Source organism: Strongylocentrotus purpuratus, unplaced genomic scaffold (genome assembly GCF_000002235.5).
Source record: "Strongylocentrotus purpuratus isolate Spur 01 unplaced genomic scaffold, Spur_5.0 spur5_scaffold_16, whole genome shotgun sequence".
Classification (NCBI taxonomy): Eukaryota; Metazoa; Echinodermata; class Echinoidea; order Camarodonta; family Strongylocentrotidae; genus Strongylocentrotus; species Strongylocentrotus purpuratus.
The window spans coordinates 34,060,984-34,084,989 of record NW_022145601.1 but is presented as its reverse complement, the minus strand read 5'-3'; the positions used below and the strand labels follow the sequence as shown (position 1 = coordinate 34,084,989).

Below are 24,006 nucleotides of genomic sequence, written 5' to 3'. Positions count from 1 at the left end.
AGTGGGGTGATGCGGATTTTTTTTTTGTTGCCAGCCCCCCCAAACGTTTTTGCTCATTACGCCACTGACCATAGTAACAGAGCTCAACAGCCAATCAAAATCAAGGTCTCTATGGTAGTTACCATTGATGGCAAAGTTACCATCAATGGTAAGTTTTGTGCAACGGGCCCCTGATTAGCACAGTAAACAACTCAATCGGCTCATGTGGAACGGGGATAGGTAAGCGTAGGTGTCCAATTCCACTCTAGGAAGGATGGCCTGAACTTCAAGGATCCACTCCTTGTTCCGGAAAACCAACGTACCCCTATCACAGGTAGGTCTGTGGTAAGGAGTCCAGCTGTGAAAAAAGAAAAATAAGACGGGAAATTGGTTCCATAATAGAAAGAAAAATAAACAAACTGTACTTCAGCGTTGGAAATGAAAAGAAATACTGAAATTGAAATTCCGTTAACAAAAATATTTTGGGAACTTTGTAAAAAATTCAACTCTCCCATTGATTGCTTGGATTATTTGAAATGTTAAAACTCAGTTATTATTATTAGAAAGTGTGTTTGTAGTGGCTACATGAAACTTCATCTCATTGAGCGTAAGTAAATGATGACTCTTTTCCTTTTCTTTTCTTTTCTCTTCCATTTGTTGTTGTCTGAATGCAAATAAAGACTTGTTCATGCTAAAATTTAACGAGATTTAGTGTTGATCCAAACTGACTTACGAATTCTTCCGTAGGTTGTTCGGCAGATCTCCTTCTTTCGTGTAAAGGTATGGTGGGAGCTTCGGGAATATACATTATGGAATAGTCAATTCTGTCGCGTAATGAGTTCTGTCAGTGATTGAAAATATGAAAGTTAAAGGAGATGAACAGAATGATAATTTGTTTACTCAACTCAAAATCAAAAGTGAATAAATTGTATTTTCTGATCTACCAAACTTAAGAACTAGAACATTACAGTAACGGGAGAGGTACTCTAAAAAAAAAAAAAAATGATTAACATGATTTAGGATGGGGAAGGTGAAACCGTGAAGGCAGGCTAATGGTCTGAGATAAAGGCAGAGTGTACAAAGTACAGTGTACATTTAGACGTAGAGATAAGGGAGGAGGGGGTCATTAAGATGGAGGGAGAGGGGGAGGGGAGGGGGGCAACGGGTGAGGCATAGTAATTGCGAAAGTGATGAGATAAATGGACTCGCTATTGAGTCTTAGACAAAGAAAATACAGAGGGAGACATAACTTCCCAAAAATAGTGGCGTTTGACTTACATTTAAAGGGGCCGATCTTTTCAAGAACTTTGAAATACTTTCCATTCTTAACTGTAGCTCTCTATCCATCTCCTCCGTTACAAGAACCTCCTCACATTCAAAGGGCTGGACACCCGTATGTATGAGCTCAGTATCCGTTCGAGAACGAGGCGATTCAGTCATTTCTTCTTCATGGTGGACTTCGACCAGAGAGCCTTCTGATGAAGAAGATAATTTATATCATCAACATTTTTTTTTTTTTTCGATTCCGATTTTGATTGAATACTTTCGTAAATTTAGGATTAATTTATAAATGACAGTAGTTTTATGTTTTATATGAAAGAAACTGCTTCCTGTTGAAATTTGGTTTACAATGAATCAATCAGTATTTCCATTAGAATGTAGTTCAGTTTTCTAGTCCTGGGACCCGTTTCACAAAACTTGTCATCAGTTACAAATGACAGTCTTTGTTATAAGCTACTGAAGTCCTTGCTTCTGATTGGTTATTAGCAGATTTGTCACTGACTTTTGTCATTTGTCATTGAAAAAAAGCACTTTGAAATTGTCGGAGTGTATTTGAAAAACAATAAACATTTACAAATAGCTACACTGATTCATTATCTGTCATGACAAAATACATATCATTTCAAACAAAATACGGTATGTATTAGTTTTTCACTGCTGCACATCCTTTTATAATAGTTAATGGATAATTTAAAATGTAAATAGCGAATAAGTATAACGACTCAGCAAGTATGGCCTTACCTGCTATTTATACATTTAACATGCCTTTTTATCAATATATTTTACAAATATCTTTGGCTGAACGACCCACCTCTCTTTTCCAATGTGCTATGCTGACTTATATAAGAGATGCCTTCCACGTCATTCTTCTTCCGGTAGCCGTATCCTAGCAACGTAGACCCCACCTCCGAGCTGGTTGCGATGAAGTCATCTGATCGCCTACCGATAATCCTTCTGTACAGCCGCGTTATGCAGAGAGCGAGGAGAATGATGAGGATGATGAAGATGACGACGATTCCGAGGATGATTAAGACTTTGATCCGGATTGCTGTGATAAGAAAATGATTAATTGAAGCCCCATAACGCACATGTAGGACTACTAACTCTTAAAGGAAGGGACACCCATATAGAATCATCCGTACACACTATCTCTCTCAATTTAAAGGAGTACAAATCCAATGTTTTATAGGAGACAACCCTTCTACAGATTCAAAACAAATCCAAACATAGCAGAATCCACTTCAGAATGAAAGAGGATTCGACTACTTTTTAGTAAGCATTTCCACTCCGGACGAGGTGATCACTAATAACACCCTCTCCCCCAAGAAGATGTCCACTAATTTACATGAAGAGAATGAGAAAGTGATCGGGTATCTCAGTGTCGGGCCGTTACCATGATTACTGTTTTTTTGCTCAGTGGAGTATTTGGGGTGAACGTGGCCCATTATCTTTCCCGTAAAAATATCCCTCCATTAAACACGTTCCCTCCCCCTCCTCCTTACCCTAGGAGACATGATTAAGGAGTTAAGAGAAGAGATATCGATCTCATATTATGTGCCCCCCACACCCAGTCTGTCTGTCTCTCTCTCTCTCTCTCTCTCTCTCTCCAGGTTAGACATTCTGTGGGAGGCCGTTCATGCCATTGTTTGCTCTTACAATTTACTGACATTAGTCTCTCAAGGGACGTATAAATGATGGTCACAAATCTACAGAACTTACATTTGTTGATAGTTCATTATTGAAGGAAAAAATATATCATCTAAAGATCATAACCGACAGACCAATCGGCAATAGTGAGAGCAACCAGTGGCACGAATGGCCTGCCATAGTAAAGTCCCACTGAAAATCGATCTTTGTCTTTGTGAAACACCCCCAGGTCTGACTCTCAGATCGCTTTTGATTGATGTTTCATCCATACATTCTGCATTTTAAAATTCATACACAAATCAATTTATATTTTGCTGTTCGGAGCATTTCTACTGAATTCAACAAATTGCTTTCCACCATCTTGTCGTGTCTGGTACAACTTACCTAAGCTCGACTTTGGAGCAGGGTGAATGGCTGCAAAAAGAGAGAAACATGAAGTGAGCTCATCTTATATTTCAGTATTAGTATAATTGTTATCTGTCATTCACATTGATTTAGAATAAAAGTAATCTATAAAATATTTGTGACTACAATACATCTACATCTGGTCATGCGATTGCATTGTGAAAGAAACATTGTGGAATCGATCAGAAAAGGTTGATCATCTAGCATATAAGTATTTGTGTGTACTGCAAGGTTTTGGAATCATCAAAATTATAAGAAACTTGGCCCAGTCTTCGTAAAGTTACAAGCACTGCACACAGAAAGATGAATTCATGTATGAAACTATGCGATATCTATCCAGGCTGGATAGATATAATAATTTACCAAATATCCATTAGTAGGCGGTTTCCCGGCAAACTTGGTATCATCACGTATTAGTCAAAACATATTCTTTCACATGATTGGTAATAAGAGCTTCCATTTCATTTTTGAGAGGAGGTCGTTTTCAAAACTTGTCTTTACCTTTTAGTTGTAAATATATTTCCACATGAACAAGGAAGACTAGACCAACATGCAGGACCAAGTCAGGTTGTTTATTAGAAATTGTAAAATTAGTTGTCACATAACTTTAGGAAAAAAACCCTGCTCTTTTAAATGCTATACTACACTGTAAAAGGTAATAGATTGTGATTTAAATAAATGAAATCATAAATCCAAACTATTGATTGATAATATCCATACCACTACAATAGCGACCCGGAAGTTGTTTCTCATAAAGGTCGTCGTAGCCAGAAGAGCATTCGCAGGTGAAAAGTGCCGACCCTCTATTGATACACTTGGCAGCTGGATCACAGTCAGATAGGTTTAGAAGACATTCATTGGCAGCTGGAAAAAAACAAAAAAGAATATTCCAATTTAGCGATGAAATGCAAATACTCCATATTTTTGTAGATATCAAGAATTGGAATTTCATTTTGTTTTACAAATTGCTAGCGTAGATCATAATTCTGTTTTGAAAAAAACAATTAGGAGACGTTCCTTATCCTCCTATTGTTAAGGATGTCGGCCTTGATAATTCAAAACAGTACTAGGGAAATTAACAATAATAAGATATCCTCTTTATAACCATGCTTGTTGTGGGGATTTTTTCACATTATATTGAGTTGAAATTATATTTTTATATCATGTTATATAAAATCCTAACGTGGGATCTACTCGATAAAGTACAATGTTATAGGACTCCCTCTCGCACCCTGCCCCCGTTCAAGCAAATAGGAAGATTTATTTAGTCAAATTTTCATGCACGGAGGAAGTTATGTCCCCCCCCCCCCCACCCCCACCCCCACCACCAATCATAATGCCGGATACCTTCATTGGATCAACCCACGTTCCATCACAGGTCATCATCATTATTATCATATGAATAGGACCACCATTTCAACTTACGTTCATATTCAACCAGAGATGATTTAAGAGATATCTCTCGAGGAAATGTCATATTATTCTCTTCCAGATAGACTAAGGTCTCATTCGTCAGCATAGCTTCATTGATGTCTGGTGACATGAACTTAACCAAGTATTCAACAACAATGCTCCCTGGTCGAAAGGCTATGACGTCACACTGGTGGAATGATGAAGTTGTCTCTATGTGTGTTTTATACGCGAGTTTCATCTGTGATTATATTGAGAGAGGATATTCGATATATTTCAACCATGTCAAAGATTTTATAAATCACTAAGTGCATTTTCTTATTATAGAAAACACTGAATTTGTAATAAGAAATAATTATTTCCAAAAAAGCATTCCTATATGATAAAGCTCATACAAACTGTTAATCTACAAGTTTTGCTTTTCGTATGTCATTTTTTGTTTTTAATTTGTCAAAACACAAACGTAAAAATCATTGGTCCGTATTTTCTAAATTCGTATATACACTGGAATGCCAATCTTTATATTCATGTTATCTATTTTTATTATGCTTCTAATATTGATTTCAAAATGATATAATACATTGACAAAACTGTGTGGTTAAGACGGTAATGTTTATAGAAATCATTAAAATGAAAGGTTGTTTAATTTTGAATTTAAACAAAAATTGGTCTCCTTTATCTCATCTATTTGATGACCGAACATAATAAAACTAACTTGTATTATATATTTCACTGACTAAATATGATGTATCATTTTACGTACCGCTTGACAGAATTCGGCCACGAGTTCATTGAACTTTATAGATGACGGATCGTTCAGATCTGGTATAAATAAGGCCTCTTTTCCCTTAATCAAGACTATCTTTACGTCGGCTTTGAACGTGTATATCTCTTGAAAATGAGAGGAAAACAAAAATATTTAACGTGAAATACACAGCTTGCGATGTGTGTGATATGAATAACAATCGGCGACAATATTGATTTGATAAAGATACTTTTCTCGTCTTTTAGAAAGTTATTTCTCTGTGAACCCATTAGTCCCTCTTTATAACACACATTGTTACCACTTGCTATATCAGAAAACTTCCAATTGCCTGGACTTGAATTAATTACTACGTTGAACAAATAAAGCAACTTTTCAAACGTTCTCTTTCTTCATACAATGTTATGCATGACTTTATATACTGTATTATGCTGTTATTCGGCAAAGTGAAGGGGAAAAAACATTTTACCATGACCCTTTTGTAGTATCATTTCTGGGACAAATTAAGTTTTGATTAAGACGTATTTTGTAATGGTTATAAAACGAGTACTTCAAGCATAGAAAGAATGAATAAACTTAACTTGGTTTCATTTGATACATACCTATGCAGACGTTATCCACACGTTCATAGCCATCTAAACACCTGCAGGAATCGCCCTCTACGGAGATTATGCAAACTTCATTTGGCCCCTCGCATTTTACTCCACATTTCGTTTCTAAATAAATTGGGAATACAAAGCCATATACACAATATGATACTTGAGATGTCATGTTTCACAATGAATTTCAATGTTCCAAATTATCATTTGTATTTTTTGCCATTCTCTTCCTTAAAGGAAACTCCCCCTCCCCCCCCCCCCCCCTCCGACTTAACATGTTATATTTGACAGATTTATAAACAAAAAAACATTATATATTTTACAATACGCTGTTTTCTGATGTAAACTGTAGATGCATGAAAGAAGTAATACATAAGATGTACTTACTCATGGTAGCTGACGTAGGCTCTGATATGGACTGAGTTGGTTGAGTTGCCTTGACTTTCACGGTCAGGACCGATGCAGAAGTTGAAGACATCTGTGATGACAGTGACAGTAGAGTGTCTTTGTCAGTCCCAGTAGTGCTAGTGGGCAGTATGGTTGTGTTACTCTCAGTGGTAGATACTACAGAAGATATCATTGCTGTTTTTCGAGTTTGGGGAATGGATATGGGCAGTGCACTTGTGACGTGAGATACAGTTGCTCTTACTGACGACGTTGTCTGCTGCAATTCGATTTGTTCAATAAGTTCTTGAATTTCATCAGTAGTTGGAACCACTGCAATGTCTTCGGTTGAAAGGAGAATTGTAGGTGTGGACCGTAGCATGAGTTTGTCAGTCTCTGTTGTAGTAATCGACAATTCGGCTGTGAGAATGTCAGTGGTTGTTAATGCAGAAGCTGACATTGCTGTTGTTGGAGTCTCTGGCGAGGTTGTGGACACTTCGCTCATGGCTTGGGATGTGTGAGCATCCGCTAGTGGTGTTGTCTGTTGGATTTCGGTTTGTCCAATTACATCTTGTATCTCATCAGTAGTTTGAACCACTGCCATGTCTGCTGTAGAAAGGACTTTTGTATGAGGGGTGAACTCAGTTGTTAGACCTTCTCTCGTTGTACTTACTGGCAATGTGGTTAAGTGAATGTCAGTTGTTTGTAATTCTGAAGATTCCATCATTGTTCGTGCCGTCTTGATCGAAGATGTAGATATTGCGCCCGTGCCTTGAGATGTACTAGCATTATCTGGTGAAGTTGCATGTTGAAAGGAGGTTCGCTGAGTTACGTCTTGCATTTCATCAGTTGTGGGGAAAATTGCAATATCTTCAGTAGAGAGGGGAATTGTAGGTGTGGTAAGCCCCGTCGTTGTGCTTTCTATCATTGTACTAACGGGAAGTGCGGTTGTATGGAAATCAGTGATAGGACTCACTGAAGACGCAATAACTGTTGTTTTAGTCTTGAGAGAAGATGTTGACACTGTGCTCGAGACCTGAGATACCCTGCCACTATCTGATATTGTTGTCTGCTCGACTTCGGTTTGTTCAATTAGATCTTGCATTTCATTAGTTGTGGGAAACACTGCAATATCTTCAGTAGAAAGGAGTTTGGTAGGTGTGGTAGACTCTGTTGCTATGCTTCCTGTCATTGTATGGAAATCAGTGGTAGGACTCGCTGAAGATGCAATATCTGTTGTTTGAGTCTTGAGAGAAGATGTTGACACTTCGCTCGAGAACTGAGATACCCTGCCACTGACTGATATCGTTGTCTGCTCGACTTCGGTTTGTTCAATCAGATCTTGCATTTCATCTGTTGTGGGAAACACTGCAATATCTTTAGTAGAAATGGGTATTGTATGTGTCAACCCCGTTGGTGTGCTTTCTCTCATTGTACTAAAGGGAAGTGCGGTTGTGTGAATGTCAGTTATTTCTAATTCTGAAGATTTCACCGTTGTTGCTGGCGTGTTTGAAGAAGATGTAGATATTTCGGTCGTGACTTGAGATGTACTAGCATTAACTGGTAAACTTGTCTGTTGGAAGGAGGTTCGTTCGGTTACGTGTTGCATTTCATCGGTTGTGGGAAACACTGCAACATCTTCAGTAGAAAGGAGTTTGGTAGGTGCGATAGACTCTGTTACTGTGCTTCCTTTCATTGTATGGAAATCGGTGGTAGGAATCGCTGAAGATGTTATAGCTGTTGTTTGAGTCTTGTGAGAAGATGTAGACACTCCGCTCGTTACTTTAGATACAGAAGTATTGACTTGTGGTGTTGTCTCCTGGATATCGGTTTGAACCATTAAGTCCTGCATATCATCAGTAGTGGTAACCACTTGAATTTCCTCAGTCGAATCAGGAATTGTAAATGTGACCCATTCTGTTGCTGCCCCTTCTGTCTTTGAAGCATCGACCAATGTGGTTGTGTGGAGGTCAGTGGTCAGTACAACTGAAGATGCAACGGCTGCTGTTTGAGTCTTCGGTAAGGATGTGGAAGCTTCACTCGTGACTTCTGATATAGTGGCATTGACTGATGGTGATGTCTTCTGCATTTCGGTAGGTTCCATTAGGTCCTGCATCTCATCAGTAGTTGGAACCATCGGCACGTTCTCTGTTGAATCAAAAATCGTAAGTGTGACCCATTCTGTTCCTGCGCCTTCTGTAGTCGGGGTAACGGGTATTTCAGTTGTTGGAGTCTCTGTGAAGGGTTTGGACTCTTCGCTTGTGACGTGAGATGTACTCTCATTGCTTGGGGGTATTGTCTGTGGTATCAGGATTTGTTCAGTTACGTCCTGCATTTCATCGGTAGAGTGAACCATTGAAATTTCCTCAGTTGAATAGAGCATCATAGGTGTCGCCCAGTCTGTTGTATCGCCTTCAGTAACACCAGTATTAAGATCAACAGTAAGGTCATATGGTGTGTAGGGAGTCGTTATTATCTCGGATGAAAGCAATACAGAGTGTAAGGGTGCGGTGTATGCTGCACGAGTGGTTTCAGTGATGTCTGATGTCTCATGTATTTCTGTAATCCCTAAAGTTGAAGGCTTAGAGGTTGACTTCGCTTCTTTCGTATCATAAAGACCGCCTAACATTTCATCTGTAGTTATTTCTGACGTGTGGTATATTTTTTCCTTTGATACAGGTTGGCTTACGACAGTTTGTAAAATGACTGGCATGGCTGTCGTTTTTTCTCTTGTAGAGGTTGTGTCTGTTCGAGGAAACACGGTTTCCTGTTTGGGCACCATTGAGGGCCTATGTCTCTCTTCAGTGCCTTCAGATGTAAATGATTCATCAACAACGTCAGTAACTGTCAGTAATTCTGTTTCAAATATTGCAACTGTACTATCAACGGGTAAACGGGAGAACTCTGTTGGTTGGTCAGTACTAATCGTTTCAAGTCTCTCTTTGCTACCCTCGCTTACAGCGAATCTCCCCCTAGTCGTCAAAACCATTGTATTAAATTCAGGTTTTCCCGTCATGAGTGTCGTTTTGATTTGAGAAGTCACTTCTGCCATTTTAGGTGGTGTGACTGAAGAATCGTTAGTGGGTAATGCTGTTGATGGTATCCCTTCCTCTCCTTTGGACACCGTGTCAGTAAGATGAACTGATGGAGAGGTCGAGGTCTCTGCCCATGTTACATCAGGAAATTCAATAGTTACAAAAGCTGTTTCAAATTCAGCAATTGTTGTCGATGAATCAACAAATGGGAGAGGTGTACTTGATATTGCTGGCTTTCTTTCATCCTCTTCTGTAAATGAAATATCTGTTGTGGATTTTTTTTTAGTCGGATCGATCAAATCATATGAGAACAAAGTGGTTGGTTTTATTATTTCGGTTACAATATCAGTTTGTAGTGGAATGTTTGACGTTCTTGATTCAACCGTCCAGTTTAAAATGTCAGTCATGAATTCTGTGATAACAATCGTCTCTGCTTCTGTTTGCGGAATCTGGGTTGTCTCTGTATGGTGTTCTGCAATGTTTGAAGTTGACATCTGATCAGTCGTACGTTTTACATCTGTAGATTCTGTCTCAGTAGCAGGAGCCGTTGTACCTTCGTCCGGTACTAATGACTCGGTTGATTCATCTGTTCTGATAAATGTTGTCTGATCTGCAGAGTCTAATGTAGTGCCGTCAACTGGTAATATTGTCTCTGTTGATTCATATGTGTCAGTAATTAGATCTGTTCCGACAAAAGTTGTTTGTTTTGTTGTGTCCGTCACTTTATCTGTTACCATTGCCTCTGTTGCTTCATCATATGTGTCTGTTTTTAAATCGGTTCCGATGGAAGTTGTCCGTTCTGTAGTAAATGATGCATTGCCTTCTACTGGTAATATTGGCTCTCTTGTTCCATATGTGTCTGTAATTATATCTGTTCCGAGGAAAGTTATCTGTTCTGTCTGTTCTGTCTTTTCTAACATTATCTCGGACACGTATTTGCTGATAGAGCTTATGAGGGTAGCTGCTGGAGAGGAATCGGGTTTGAGCTCAGATGAATACTCTGTAGACACTACTTTCGTGCCTAAATCAGATACTGGTTTGGTAATCTCGATTCCTACCGTGCTTGGAATCTCTTCCGTGGTTTCGATTTTCTGTTCATCCGTGCCAAGTTTCGTTCTGCTAGTATCACCGTGTAATGTATCTGTCGTATCACTTAACATGTCTGTAAAGATATCAATAATATCAGTCACCGTTTCTGTGTCTATTGGCGTTGTTATTTCGTTTCCTTCTGAGGCAGTTTCTCTTGTAGGTACAACCGTTGAATGATCTTCTGTATATGTGAATTGCGTGTTGGTGGCTTCTATGATGTCAGCTGTTACGCTCTCTGTGATTTTAACTGTTGGGATTATGTCACTCGTCCTTTCACTGCCTGTTAAAGTGTAGGTTATAATGTCAGTATACCACTCGGCGTTTTCTGTGACCTTATTGTCGGGATTTATACGACTCGGTGAAGTAAGTCCAGTCATTTGTCCTGCAATGTATCCTGTCGTTCCATTAGAGACACTGGTTACAAGTTCTGTGAACGTGATGGTTCCTCCAGGTGTCGTATCTGGCATTTCAAATGGCTTGTCTGTGGTTCTCTGTGGGATGTCCTCTGGTGCGGTTATGATTTCTTGTGGACTACTCGGTCCAAGAGTGTGATTATCAATATATGTTACTTCCTGAACTATTTCAGTCAACGTAGGCGTGGTAACAGTCTCTTCAGTTTCAGTTTCCGTTTGTGAATGGGTTCCTAGTGAAGCAGTTCCATCAGTTGCTACTTCCCTTAAAATACTATCTAATGTGCTTAAAACCTCCGACTTGCCTGACATTTTAGGCCGAGTTGATATATCTGTTACTGTTTCAGTGGCAAAAGCTGTATATGTTGCTTCTCTTGTTGCATCAGGGAAGTCAGTGGTCATCCTTTCTGTTTCTCTCATTGGAATTATCTCACTAGTAAGGATGTTTATTAGTGGTTCTGTTCCTAGAGCAGGTGACGTGATATCGTCTTGTTTTAAAGATGTACTAGCATGATATTGTTCAGTACTCCTAAGATCATTGGTAATTTCTGTCGGCAAGCTTTTGATTGTACTTGACGGTAAAACTTGTGCTATTGGGTCACTGTCTGTTACAACGGATGTCAGAGGTTCAGTGTACCATTCAGTTCCTAGAATCACTTTGGTCTCCATAGTTATTGGGCTAGTTGTTGTAATTTTGCTCTTTCCTGCTTCAGTACTGACATCAATAGTTGCTGGTAATGTAGGTGAAGCAATATCAGTACCCTCGTCGGTGCCCATAGATGTATACAGACTGTCGGTGGTTTCCTTTACCTCTGAAACGTTCTGAACTGGGCTAACATGCAATGTGGTTGTTTGTGTCTTCTCATGGCTGGAACGTGTTGTGACATCACCTCCAATCAAAGATGTACCTTCAGTCGTGGCCAGAACGGAGACGTCGGTTAGGTCCTTATAACTATCTGTAATCGACGGTTTGTCGGTTGTTCTTGTGATATTAATCTGCCCATCTTTTGTAATGATATCATAAGATGAGGCAGTATCATTAGGTTTTTCCGATATCATAGACGTTACAATATCTGTATACCATTCGGTTTCTTGGGCCATCTTGCTGTCGGTAGCAAGTTTGTCTGCTGTTGTACTTCCAACTTTATGTTCCTCCGTGGTAGCCTCTGCAGGACTTGTACTTTCATCTGACTTACTTGGTTCTACAGTTTCATCAGTGCTAAAACTTGTGTAGTCTGCAGTAGTGCTTGCCGATCGTAGAGTTGAATTTTGCAGAGCTGTAGTAATCTCTGTGGCAGTGATGATGGACAATGGCGCTGTTGTAGAAAACTTCGTTTCTGCGGTATTATCTGGGCTAATAATGTCATCTCCTAATGTGTAATCGATAATTTCCGTTACAAATGTTTCAGCAGGTTCAGTATGTGTTTCTACTTCAGGATAGGTCGCCTTTTCCGAAGGGCTTTTATTGACCGTTGTTCTTAACTGTTGCTCGGTTGTAATTTCATCCTCTTCTGTGGCTGTTGTATCAGCTGTGACGGTGATAAAATCTGATCTCGGTGATTCTAAAGCGATTCTTTCCGTTAGAAGCGTCTCGAATGAAACAGCGGGAGTCGTATCACTGATATCTTCAATGGTTCCGAAATTTGTTACAAAATCAGACGTAGTCGTTTCACCTAGATTAGTACTTATCCATGCAGTTGCTTCTTTAGAGGTTATTTCGTAAGTAATTGGGGTTGGTATGGTCGCAGTTTGTCTGCCTACTCGTGAATCTGGAATGACAGTGCTTGTCTCTTCTTGCACGATGGATGTCATGACATCAGTATGCACATCTGTATGTACACCCTCCGTGGTATCAACTCCTATTCGGGTAGCTTCCGTACTTTCAGTAGTTTCATCTTCTGTCACAATGCCTGCCTCCCCTGCAAGGGTTTCTCGTCCACTTGGTGCGGTAGTATCATCAACAATGGCCGTCTCAAATTCTATTGAAGTAGATGTTGCCACTTCTGTCAAAGCTGACACACCAGTGGTGATGTACTTCGTTGTCGTTTGTGTTGGGCTCTCTTCTTTGGTTTTTGAAATTATTGTACTCCCAAGATCTGTAGCATGGCCCCTAGGTCCTGCAACATCCGACCTTGCTAGACCTAAAGTTTGATCAGTCACGTATGTAACGATATCTGTACTTATTTCTGTCTCTGTTTCTTTTCCTGACATGGTACTTTGGTATTTGGTCGTGATACTTTCCATTGAAGTCGTCCCATATGTTTTAGGTGGTGTCCCATCACGTTCAGTGGCTCTTAGTTCTGTTCTTATTTCGGGCGCTGTAATATCCTTTACTATAGTAGTTGCGTCTGATATGCCTAGTTCAAAATGCCTTGTTACTTCTGTAGCTGCTGGTGGCATGATCGTTCCATTTTCAGCTGATGAATCCCGAACAGTTTGTGTTACTTCTGGTATAATGGTTGACACAACATCAGCATACATCTCTGAGTCGATAGTCTCCTTACTATCTGTAGTTATGTTGATGTTGTTTGTCTGATCGGTCACTATGTCTTGTGTAACGATTTCTGTAATTGCAACTGATCTACTAGGCTCAGTTGTCTCTCCTAGTTCATCCATAAAAAATCCCTCAATGGTAGTCAATTCGATCGTTCCACCACCTGGACTCGTAGACATTGATGCAGGATCAGCGGTTTCTGTAACGAGTTCCGTTTCGATCACAATATCAGAGTGAGTCCTCTCTGTAGTAGATTTCACCATCTTTTCTGATGTTACCTCATTGGTCGGGAAGCCTGTTTCTGAGGATTGTGGCACCACATCTGTAGAAAACTCAGTTGTCGGTTCCCCTGTTTCTATTGTGAGTCTTATATTTATCTCCTTTTCCACGTTCGTTGTGCCCGCAGACGATTGCCCGGTAGGTCTGTGGGAAGTGATTGGATCAGTTCTTGGTATCAAAGTCGTTTGAAGATCACTAGGTAACTCGGGTTCCTGGGTACCTTCAAATTCAGTTGTCATAATGGTATCGGGATATCGACTGGCTGTTGTCTCAGTAACCTCGTCTCGTTGATATCCTCTGTGGCTCAATATTTCATCTTGGGTGTTTGATAAGAGGGTTATATCGACGATATCTGTTACCAATTCTGTGATAGTATCAATACCAATTGTTGTCTTTGCAGTTGCACGTTCCTGGTAAGTAGGTGTCCCTAGTGTTACAGGTTCACTTGTACTTGAATCCAGGACTGATATTGTTGATGAAGATGTTTCGATATCATTGAGGGTATCAGGGGTCAATGTAGCTTCTCCTTCTGTTACGTCTGGCAATGTAATTGATTTATGTTGAATAGCAAGTTCACTACTGACCATCTCTGTCATGACATTAGAAAATGTCTCATATACCGTACTTAGTGTGATAGCATTTATTTCCGACGTTGCATTTCCATCACTGGTCACTGGGATTAGCTGTGAAACTTCTGAAAGAGACTGTGCTGTTGTTATTCCATCTGTCATAATACTTGCCATTATGTCAGTATCTAGGTCCTCATTTAACGTTATAGGAGTCCTTGACTCATCTGCAGTCTCTCTTGTGCTTGAAAGATATGGTTCGCTGGTACGCTCGGTTTGACTTGTAAACTCTTTAGTCGTAAGTGGTTCAGATGTCCCCTCGCCTAGATCGTTTACTTCTGTAAAAATATCAACTTCTTCTGTCGTTTCTGATACGGTCTTTGTGGTTCTAGAAGTATTAATGTCCTCTGACGCTTCCCATTTGGAAGGAAGATTGGGTTCGGTAATAAAATCGGTTTGACTCGTTAGCTCTTCAGTCTTAAGTGGTTCAGATGTCCCCTCGCCAAGGTCGATTACTTCTGTGTTAGTACTAGCTACTTCTGTGGTATATGTTAAGATCTTTGTGGTTCTTGGAGACTGTATGTCCTGTGACGCTTCTTTTGTGGTAGATAGATAGGGTCTGGTAATAAGCTCGGTTTCACTTATTGTTAGCCCCTCGGTTTTAAGTGGTTCAGATGTCCCATCGCCAAGGTCGGTTACTTCTGTGAGAGTTTCAACTACTTCTGACGTATTTGGTGCGGTAATTGTGATATATTGCGTGGTTCTAGGAGTATTTGTGTTCTCTGTAGCTTCTCTTGTGGTAGAAAGATAGGGTTTGGTAATATATTCGGTTTGACTTGTAAACTCTTTGGTCGTAATTTGTTCAGATGTCCCCTCGCCAAGGTCGGTTACTTCTGTGAAAGTATCAACTACTTCTGTCGTACCTGGTGCGATAATTGTGATATATTGCGTGGTTCTAGGACTATCTGTTTTCTCTGTAGCTTCTCTTGTGGTAGAAAGATAGGGTTTGGTAATATATTCGGTTTCACTTGTAAACTCTTTGGTCGTAAGTGGGTCAGATGTCCCCTCGCCAAGTTCGGTTACTTCTGTGAGAGTTTCAACTACTTCTGACGTACCTGGTGCGGTAATTGTGATATATTGCGTGGTTCTAGGACTATCTGTTTTCTCTGTAGCTTCTCTTCTGGTAGAAAGATAGGGTTTGGTAATATATTCGGTTTCACTTGTAAACTCTTTGGTCGTAAGTGGGTCAGATGTTCCCTCGCCAAGGTCGGTTACTTCTGTGAAAGTATCAACTACTTCTGACGTATCTGGTGCGGTAATTGTGATATATTGCGTGGTTCTAAGAGTATTTGTGTTCTTTGTAGCTACTCTTGTGGTAGATAGATAGGGTCTAGTAATGTTCTCGGTTTGACTTGTATGCTCTTTGGCCGTAAGTGGTTCAGATGTATCCATGATAGAGTCGGTTATTTCTGTCAAGGTATCAACTACTTCTGTCGTATATGGTAAGATCTGAGTGATTCTAGGAGTATTTATGTCCTCTGAAGCCTCCAATGTGGTAGATAGATAGGGTCTGGTATTTTGCTCGGTTTGACTTGTAAACTCTTTGGTCGTAATTTGTTCAGATGTCCCATCCCCAAGATCGGTTACTTCTGTGAAGGTATCAACTACTTCTGTCGTACCTGGTGCGATAATTGTGATATATTGCGTGGTTCTAGGACTATCTGTTTTCTCTGTAGCTTCTCTTGTGGTAGAAAGATAGGGTTTGGTAATATATTCGGTTTCACTTGTAAACTCTTTGGTCGTAAGTGGGTCAGATGTCCCCTCGCCAAGTTCGGTTACTTCTGTGAGAGTTTCAACTACTTCTGACGTACCTGGTGCGTTAATTGTGATATATTGCGTGGTTCTAGGACTATCTGTTTTCTCTGTAGCTTCTCTTCTGGTAGAAAGATAGGGTTTGGTAATATATTCGGTTTCACTTGTAAACTCTTTGGTCGTAAGTGGGTCAGATGTTCCCTCGCCAAGGTCGGTTACTTCTGTGAAAGTATCAACTACTTCTGACGTATCTGGTGCGGTAATTGTGATATATTGCGTGGTTCTAAGAGTATTTGTGTTCTCTGTAGCTACTCTTGTGGTAGATAGATAGGGTCTAGTAATGTTCTCGGTTTGACTTGTATGCTCTTTGGCCGTAAGTGGTTCAGATGTATCCATGATAGAGTCGGTTATTTCTGTCAAGGTATCAACTACTTCTGTCGTATATGGTAATATCTGAGTGATTCTAGGAGTATTTATGTCCTCTGAAGCCTCCAATGTGGTAGATAGATAGGGTCTGGTATTTTGCTCGGTTTGACTTGTAAACTCTTTGGTCGTAAGTGGTTCAGATGTCCCATCCCCAAGATCGGTTACTTCTGTGAAGGTATCAACTACTCCTGTCGTACCTGGTGCGGTTATTGTGATATACCGCGTGGTTCTAGGAGTATTTGTGTACTCTGACGCTTCTCTTGTGGTAGATAGATAGGGTTCGGTAATATATTCGGTTTCACTTTTAAGCTCTTTGGTCATAAGTGGGTCAGATGTCCCCTCGCCAAGATCGATTACTTCTGTAAACGTATTAACTACTTTTGTCTTATCTGATAAAATCTTAGTGGTTCTAGGTTCTGTTATGTCCTCTGAAGCCTCCGATGTGGTAAATAGATAGGGTTCGGTACTTTGCTCGGTTTCACTTGTAAACTCTTTGGCCGTAAGTGGTTCAGATGTCCCCTCGCCAAGGTCGGTTACCTCCGTGAAAGTATCAACTACTTCTGTCGTATCTGTTACGGCAATTGGGGTTGTAGGAGCATTTATGTTCTCTGAAGCCTCCGATGTGGTAGATAGATAGGGTCTAGTAATTTGCTTGGTTTGACTTGTAAACTCTTTGGTCATAATTGGTTCAGATGTCCCCTCGCCAAGGTCGGTTTCTTCTGTGAAAGTATCAACTACTTCTGACATATCTGGTGCGGTAATTGTGATATATCGCGTGGTTCTAGGAGTATTTGTGTTCTCTGTAGCTTCTCTTGTGGTAGAAAGATATGGTTCGCTGGTTTGCTCTGTTTGACTTGTAAGCTCTTTGGTCGTAAGTGGTTCAGATGTCCCCTCGGCAAGATCGATTACTTCTGTAAACGTATTAACTATTTCTGTCGTATCCGGTAAGATCTTAGTGGATCTAGGAGTCTTTGCGTACTCTGACGCTTCTCTTGCACTAGAAAGAAAGGGTTCGGTAATATGTTTGGTTTGACTTGTAAACTCTTTGGTCGTAAGTGGGTCAGATGTCTCCTCGCCAATTTCGGTTACCGCTGTGAAAGTATCAACTACTTCTGTCGTATCTGTTACGGCAATTGGGGTTGTAGGAGCATTTATGTCCTCTGAAACCTCCGATGTGGTAGATAGATAGGGTCTAGTAATTTGCCCGGTTCGACTTGTAAACTCTTTGGCCGTAATTGGTTCAGATGTCCCATCGCCAAGATCAGTTACTTCTGTAAAAGTATCAACTACTTCTGACGTATAAGGTAATATCTTAGTGGTTCTAGGAGTCTTTATGTCCTCTGACGCTTCTCTTGTAGAAGAAATATAGGGTTCGGTAATATATTCGGTTTGACTTTTTAGCTCTTTGGTCGTAAGTGGTTCAGATGTCTCCTCGCCAAGTTTGGTTACTTCTGTAAAAGTATCAACTAATTCTGACGTACCTGGTGCGGTAATTGTGATGTATTGCGTAGTTCTAGGAGTAGGAGTATTTATGATCTCTGTAGCTTCTCTTGTGGTAGAAAGATAGGATTCGGTAACATATTCGGTTTCACTTGTAAACTCTTTGGTCGTAAGTGGTTCAGATGTATCCATGATAGAGGCGGTTATTTCTGTCAGGGTATCAACTACTTCTGTCGTATCTGGTAAGATCTTAGTGGTTCTGAGTTCTTTTAAGTCCTCTGAAGCATCCGATGTGGTAGATAGATAGGGTTCGGTAACATATTCGGTTTGACTTGTAGACTCTTTGGTTGTAAGTGGTTCAGATGTTCCATCGCCAAGGTCGGTTACCTCTGTGAAAGTATCAAATACTGCTGATGTATCTGGTGCGGTAATTGTGATATATTGCGTGGTTCTAGGAGTATTTGTGTTCTCTGTAGCTTCTCTTGTGGTAGATAAATATGGTTCGGTCGCACGCTCCGCTTGACTCGTAAGTTCTTTGACTATCCTTGATTCGGACGTCTCCACGACTATTTCCGTGAAAATATTGGCTGCCTCTGTAATGTCTTGGAAGGTCTGTTGGACATATGTCGTTTTTCTTTCTTTCGCTTGCTCGTCGGTTAGACCAATGACCGACGATGATGGTATTTCAGTGATGTATTCGTTTTGGACCGTAAGCTCGTCCGAAGTCCTAACAGAATAACTTGATGTTGTAGTTTCACTGGGGATAGCTGGTGTTACACCTGGCAATGAGACTATCCCTCCTGCTGTTGAGTGTAAAAAGGTAGGCTGTGGGTATTCATCTGTAACAGTACTTGTCAGCTGCTGTTCGGTGATTAGTTGCTCTTCAGTAGAAAAGTCTTTAGTACTCCCTGTCGGTAACAATGTCAGATTGAAGATTTCTGTCACTCTTTCTGCTGTTGTATGTTTCGTTTCATTTGCCATATCTGGCAACGTCCACTGGTGGTCACTCGGGGTTGTGTGTGTTGTTAATGTACTTGATGTAGAAACTGATGTTGCTTCAGTAGTGTCCAGAACATTAGGAGATGTTATTTCTTTTCCAACCTCTCTCAAAGTTGTTAGAATATTTCTGATAGTAACTGGCAGATTTGTAGGACCTTTATCCGTCGGTTCTTGAAGTCTCCCCGTTGTAATCGGAGTCCTTACCGTGGATGTTGTAGACAGATCAGGAGAGGTAGATTCCTGATCCGTTGTTTCAACTTGGGCTGGGGGGATTGTGGTTTCGCTTTGAGTTGGGATTTCTTTCTGAGATTCGCTTTGGGTTGGTTCTACAGTGAAATAGACAATAGTGTAAAGTATAAGACATGGAAATATATTATCTTCGATTCTGTGGAGTCCTACGAAAAGGAAATAATCATGAAGAAATATAATTTGAAGTTTTGCCAATATTTCATTGGATTCAAGAAGAAATATGAGATCATATTAAAAGCAAGCATATTATGAAATAAAAATGGAATTTGCTAAACATATGCAGATGATTTAGTAACCTCTTTATTTACAGTGTTTAAATTATTGCAATTTAAATGTATTTCTTTATACAACATTAAGAACACAGTATGAACAATAAACAGAGCGTATATTAACCCTGCTGGCACGATGGCGAACCCGAAGGTATCCAACTTCCGTTGTCACATCTCGTTACATTAACACCATTGATCACGTAACCAGGTAAAGAGCATGATAATGCGATGATATCCCCGTGATCGTAGAGACCATCTTGATCAGGTGAGAAAGATAGATGTAGACCACCGTCTGCGCTAGATGGCATCTCACATTTGTCTTTTCATGCGAAACAAGGAAATAAAACCGAACAATGTCATTCCAACAAACATTTCAATCAAACATAATGCATACTACCAGATCATAATGCGAAAATGGGTCCAACTATCATGAATATTCAGATGAAAGCGGTTGGTTATCAGAAAGTGCTGCTATGTTTATATAGAACTTTGGCGTTGCTTACAAAATACATGGAGTGCATCATCTGGCCAGTATTAAACACATGCAAACTGTTCAATATTATGCATAATGCGAAAACTATTTCATGTTGTCTGTTATCGAGTGAATTTAAAAGATATATACATTTTAAAGTCGATATCAAACTTCATACTCGCTTTGTTTACTATCTTCTTTTTTTTAAATCTGGGACCCTGTCCACAAGCGGATTTGATTTTACAGGTTTCCCATCATTGTATATTGTGACTTTATTGCTGTATTTTCCCCTATGTTCACATTGTTTTAAAATGGAAAATAAATGAATTTGATGAAATTGAATACCAAAACATTCGAAGGGCGGTTCCCATGATCCATCACGACAGGTAACTGTTGCTAGAGGAGGTTGAGTGCTTCGGGCTGGGCAGGAGAAAGATGCAACATCCCCGTCGCTGTAGATCCTCACGGGAGTCGCAAGATCAGGAGATAGACAATCGGCTGACAAGACAAACGTATAATGATGAAAGCATGTGTGCGGACAGTAAAGAACTTTTAGGAAGAATACAATCACAAATTAAATCTACTCAAGGGTAATTTTCAGCATATATCCTCCTGTATTGCCTATATGAACCCTTTTTATTACATAATATATCGTTGTAATGTTTGCACAGACCAAATGGTCATGCACCAGGCTACTAATATTGGATTCAGGTGGTTTTCGAAAGTCTTTGCGATCGTTTTAAATGTTTATGTTGCCTACAGCTTTACCAGCTTGCTTTCATGTAGCCCCCATCATATTTCTCTCAGTTAATTCAGTACTCTTTATTGACCACTTATCTTTATGTTATTTATTATGTATTATTGATTGTTATTTTATCACTCAAAAAACAAACTTGTACTTTATTTTGAAATGTATATGTAACATGAAAAATATGAAAATAAATGAAATTAAATTAAATTAATAACGATTATTGATTCAAGTACCGATTTTGTTTTTATTTTTACGAGCATGAATTTCGTGTGCGACAAAGGACTGAATGTAAAGTGGATTTGTGTGTTTTTGTTTTTCGTTATGGATGTCATTTTCTTCTTCTTTTTTGCCCCCCCCCCCCCCCAACCATACACCATAGAAGGCCGGATGGTTTAGTTGTCATATGGATATGAGAGGTCACAGGTTCGGGAGGCTCGTGTCACTTGACGATCTCGTTGGAGGGATTGAGGCATCACTTACCCATGCACTCTGGTTGCGAAGCCATCACAAGGTCGCCATCACTGCATGTCACCATGTCCGACCCTCGCAGTGTGGCGCCCTCAACGCAAGAAAGCGATATAACCTCATTGTGGTCGTAAAACGATTTGGCACCTTTGTTCTCCGACACATGTACGATGTCCGTAGGGAAAAGATCTGAGGGGCATTGGTCTGGAGAAGGAAGAGAGAATGAAATCATTCGGTTTCTGGTCATCGGATACAATTATTGTATGAAATAAATTACATGTAGTTTTCCGGTATTTCTATAACGGTGTTTTCATTTCTACAAAAATATATCAAAGCAATCTGATTGTTCTAAGAACATGTCTGTCTAATCTTGCTTTTCATTTCTTTAAACCAATGAGAACATAAAACATTAACTCTTCCCCAGGCGTATATATTTTTTAATGCTCTTGCTTTTCAAAAATAAAGATTGGGTTTTTATAGGCATCATTGGATTTATCCTATATATTTGATACCCCGTTACACAAAAACACATTGTTTTGTATTCAATTATGTCGATTAAAATACCCAAATATAAGTAGTCGTCTAATCAATCAAATAAACCTAATACATGTAGAAGTATTGTATCTTTCTGCTCGTTAAGAATAACATGAGACTTTAATTTTGTTCTAGGTTTTGGGTAATTATATAGAGACAAGCATTATATAACAGAAGGAATTCAATTATGTAAATTCTGCTACAGTCCCCAAAAGTTAGATAGAATCATCAAAACATATCCTATTCCTCACTTACCATAACAAATAAAAGTACTCGAATCTGGAATCCATGTATTATTCCCAATGCAAACACTGAATTGCGTCCCTGATGGTGTGTAATGCCCTGTGGAGTTGCAGCTAAGGATGACGACAGAGCTCAAACTATAGTTCCCGGATGTAGACGTTACTACACGTGAAGCATCGCTGATGGGAAGGGAACTGCAAGCTTACAACAACAACAAAAATAAGAAAGAAGGTTATGGTACGGAAAATGTTTCCATAATAACAAGTAATAAACATATCAATCAAATGAACGCGATGGCAATCCAGCATGACAAATGTTCGATGCCGTGGCGTCATTTGCATCATGTATGCAATTAGCCCATACATTAGTTATCAAATACTGATCTGCAGGCCCGTATCCATGTGGGGGGGGGGGGGGGATTCCAAGATCGGTTGAACTGTTTTAGACCCCTCCCCAGGACGTCGATAAATTACATGTATGTGCCCCCCCCCCCCACCCTACCCCCTAAACATCAAACTCTCGCTACGGCCCTGCTGATCTGCACCTTTCATAATGTGCATTTACATTTCAAATGATCACTTTCACAGGTCGCGTGAAATGCCGCGCCCTTCAGTGACGCCATCCTAAGTCAGACAAAATTAATGACGCCTCGTGTGCATAAGGCTTAATGTGATATAACGTCTCAAAATATTCCACCTATTAGTATTACGAATATTGATGTTCGATTGAGAAGGAAACTGTCAAAGTCTACCATACAAGGTCAAGTTTCTAAACATTCATTTTTTTTACAGGACGATTTCCGAAGCGCTGCCCCTGTGCCTTTCCCCCTGGGCTTTGATTATAGTTAAAACTCCTCCTGAATTAATCGGCTATTGCGCTAAGAAAATATTAAGTACTGACATTCACCGATAAAATAGTTGATGAATGTAAACCTTTCAAATACCTTACAAAGAGTATGTAAGCGCTTTAGATACCAGGTGTAGAGCTATAGAGCTATTAAGCCTTTAATTCTACATTTAGTTCAGTATTCACTATTACCCTTTGAGTAATTTTGACACAAGAAAGTTTCATTCACCAAAAAGTAGCATATCCATTTCGCTCACTTACGCGCTCTCTGTCAGTTTCAATATAACTGGTACAACGTAAAAGCGTATTAATCGCCTTTTGGAGTTGAGACTGATTGGTTCTAGGTAAGTGGGAAACTTGATCTGCTTTCAGGGGATACCTCAGACAGACTGCTTGGATGGAACACAATAGACCCACCTTTAGCCTGGAACACTTCTCAATAGAAACCTGTTTTTACAATAACATTTCACCCGTCTTACGTTCCCTTCAATCAATCCAATGTTTCGTTGTCCCTTTCACCCAAGCACCCACAAAACACTAAATATTGGGAGCCTTCGATTTAAGCTCAGTCACACCGTCAAACCAAGTCCACACCGGCTCCAATCCGACAGACATGTTGCCATTGGGGTTAATGTAATTGTTTGATCAGTTATTGACAGTCTGGAGTCGGTCTCGTTTGATGTGACTTGGGTAATAGATGTGCAATACCACATTCATAACAACGAAACCGAAAACAGAACTATGAACACACAATTCTGTTGTACATGTTACTACGAATGACCGGGTAAAGTTCGGTTATTAGTCGGCTGGATGTCAGTTTGGCGGTGTGACCAGGGTACTTTATAGATATAAAACAATATATATTTAAAGTGTATCGGTAACATTGTTGAAGGTTAATGAAAAAAATGCGTAATTTTTGTATAAAATGTATATTCCTTTTACTGTACTAATACGCTAACGTGCAAAAAATCCTGAAAAAATTCTCAAACCACAAAGATATTTATGGTTTTTTTGTTTAAGGCGTCACTGTGCAACAACCTCTAACAGTAAATTCTCCCAACCATTTTAGATTTTTTTTTTCTATCCCTTTTCCCATGGAAATAAGATATAAGACAGGATTTAAAAAAATATTTCAACATTTAAATGTTTGGAATGGTAT

The 24,006-nt window shown here is 39.7% G+C and overlaps 2 protein-coding genes across 3 annotated transcripts; both read right to left on the bottom strand.

Annotated features, from left to right (window-relative positions):
* Positions 1-134: 134 nt before the first annotated feature.
* LOC100889874 (mucin-5AC) lies at positions 135-10,757 on the bottom strand. 2 transcript variants are annotated; one of them, XM_030987343.1, is made up of 10 exons: positions 6,472-10,757; positions 6,088-6,201; positions 5,486-5,613; positions 4,738-4,963; positions 4,033-4,176; positions 3,292-3,321; positions 2,072-2,308; positions 1,258-1,454; positions 713-820; positions 135-337 (listed from the first exon to the last, which is right to left on the bottom strand). In XM_030987343.1, the coding sequence occupies exons 1-10, from the start codon at positions 10,661-10,663 to the stop codon at positions 308-310; spliced, it is 5,406 nt and encodes a 1,801-aa protein (XP_030843203.1). In that variant the 5' UTR covers positions 10,664-10,757; the 3' UTR covers positions 135-307. The 2 variants fall into 2 exon arrangements, with proteins under 2 accessions (XP_030843203.1, XP_011662852.2); XM_011664550.2 differs by having other exon boundaries at positions 1,258-1,451.
* LOC105437673 (serine-rich adhesin for platelets-like) lies at positions 10,717-23,462 on the bottom strand. Its single transcript, XM_030987549.1, has 8 exons — positions 23,423-23,462; positions 22,014-22,202; positions 21,240-21,428; positions 20,354-20,506; positions 19,661-19,855; positions 18,061-18,927; positions 10,760-17,700; positions 10,717-10,728 (listed from the first exon to the last, which is right to left on the bottom strand). The coding sequence occupies exons 1-8, from the start codon at positions 23,460-23,462 to the stop codon at positions 10,717-10,719; spliced, it is 8,586 nt and encodes a 2,861-aa protein (XP_030843409.1).
* Positions 23,463-24,006: the final 544 nt, after the last annotated feature.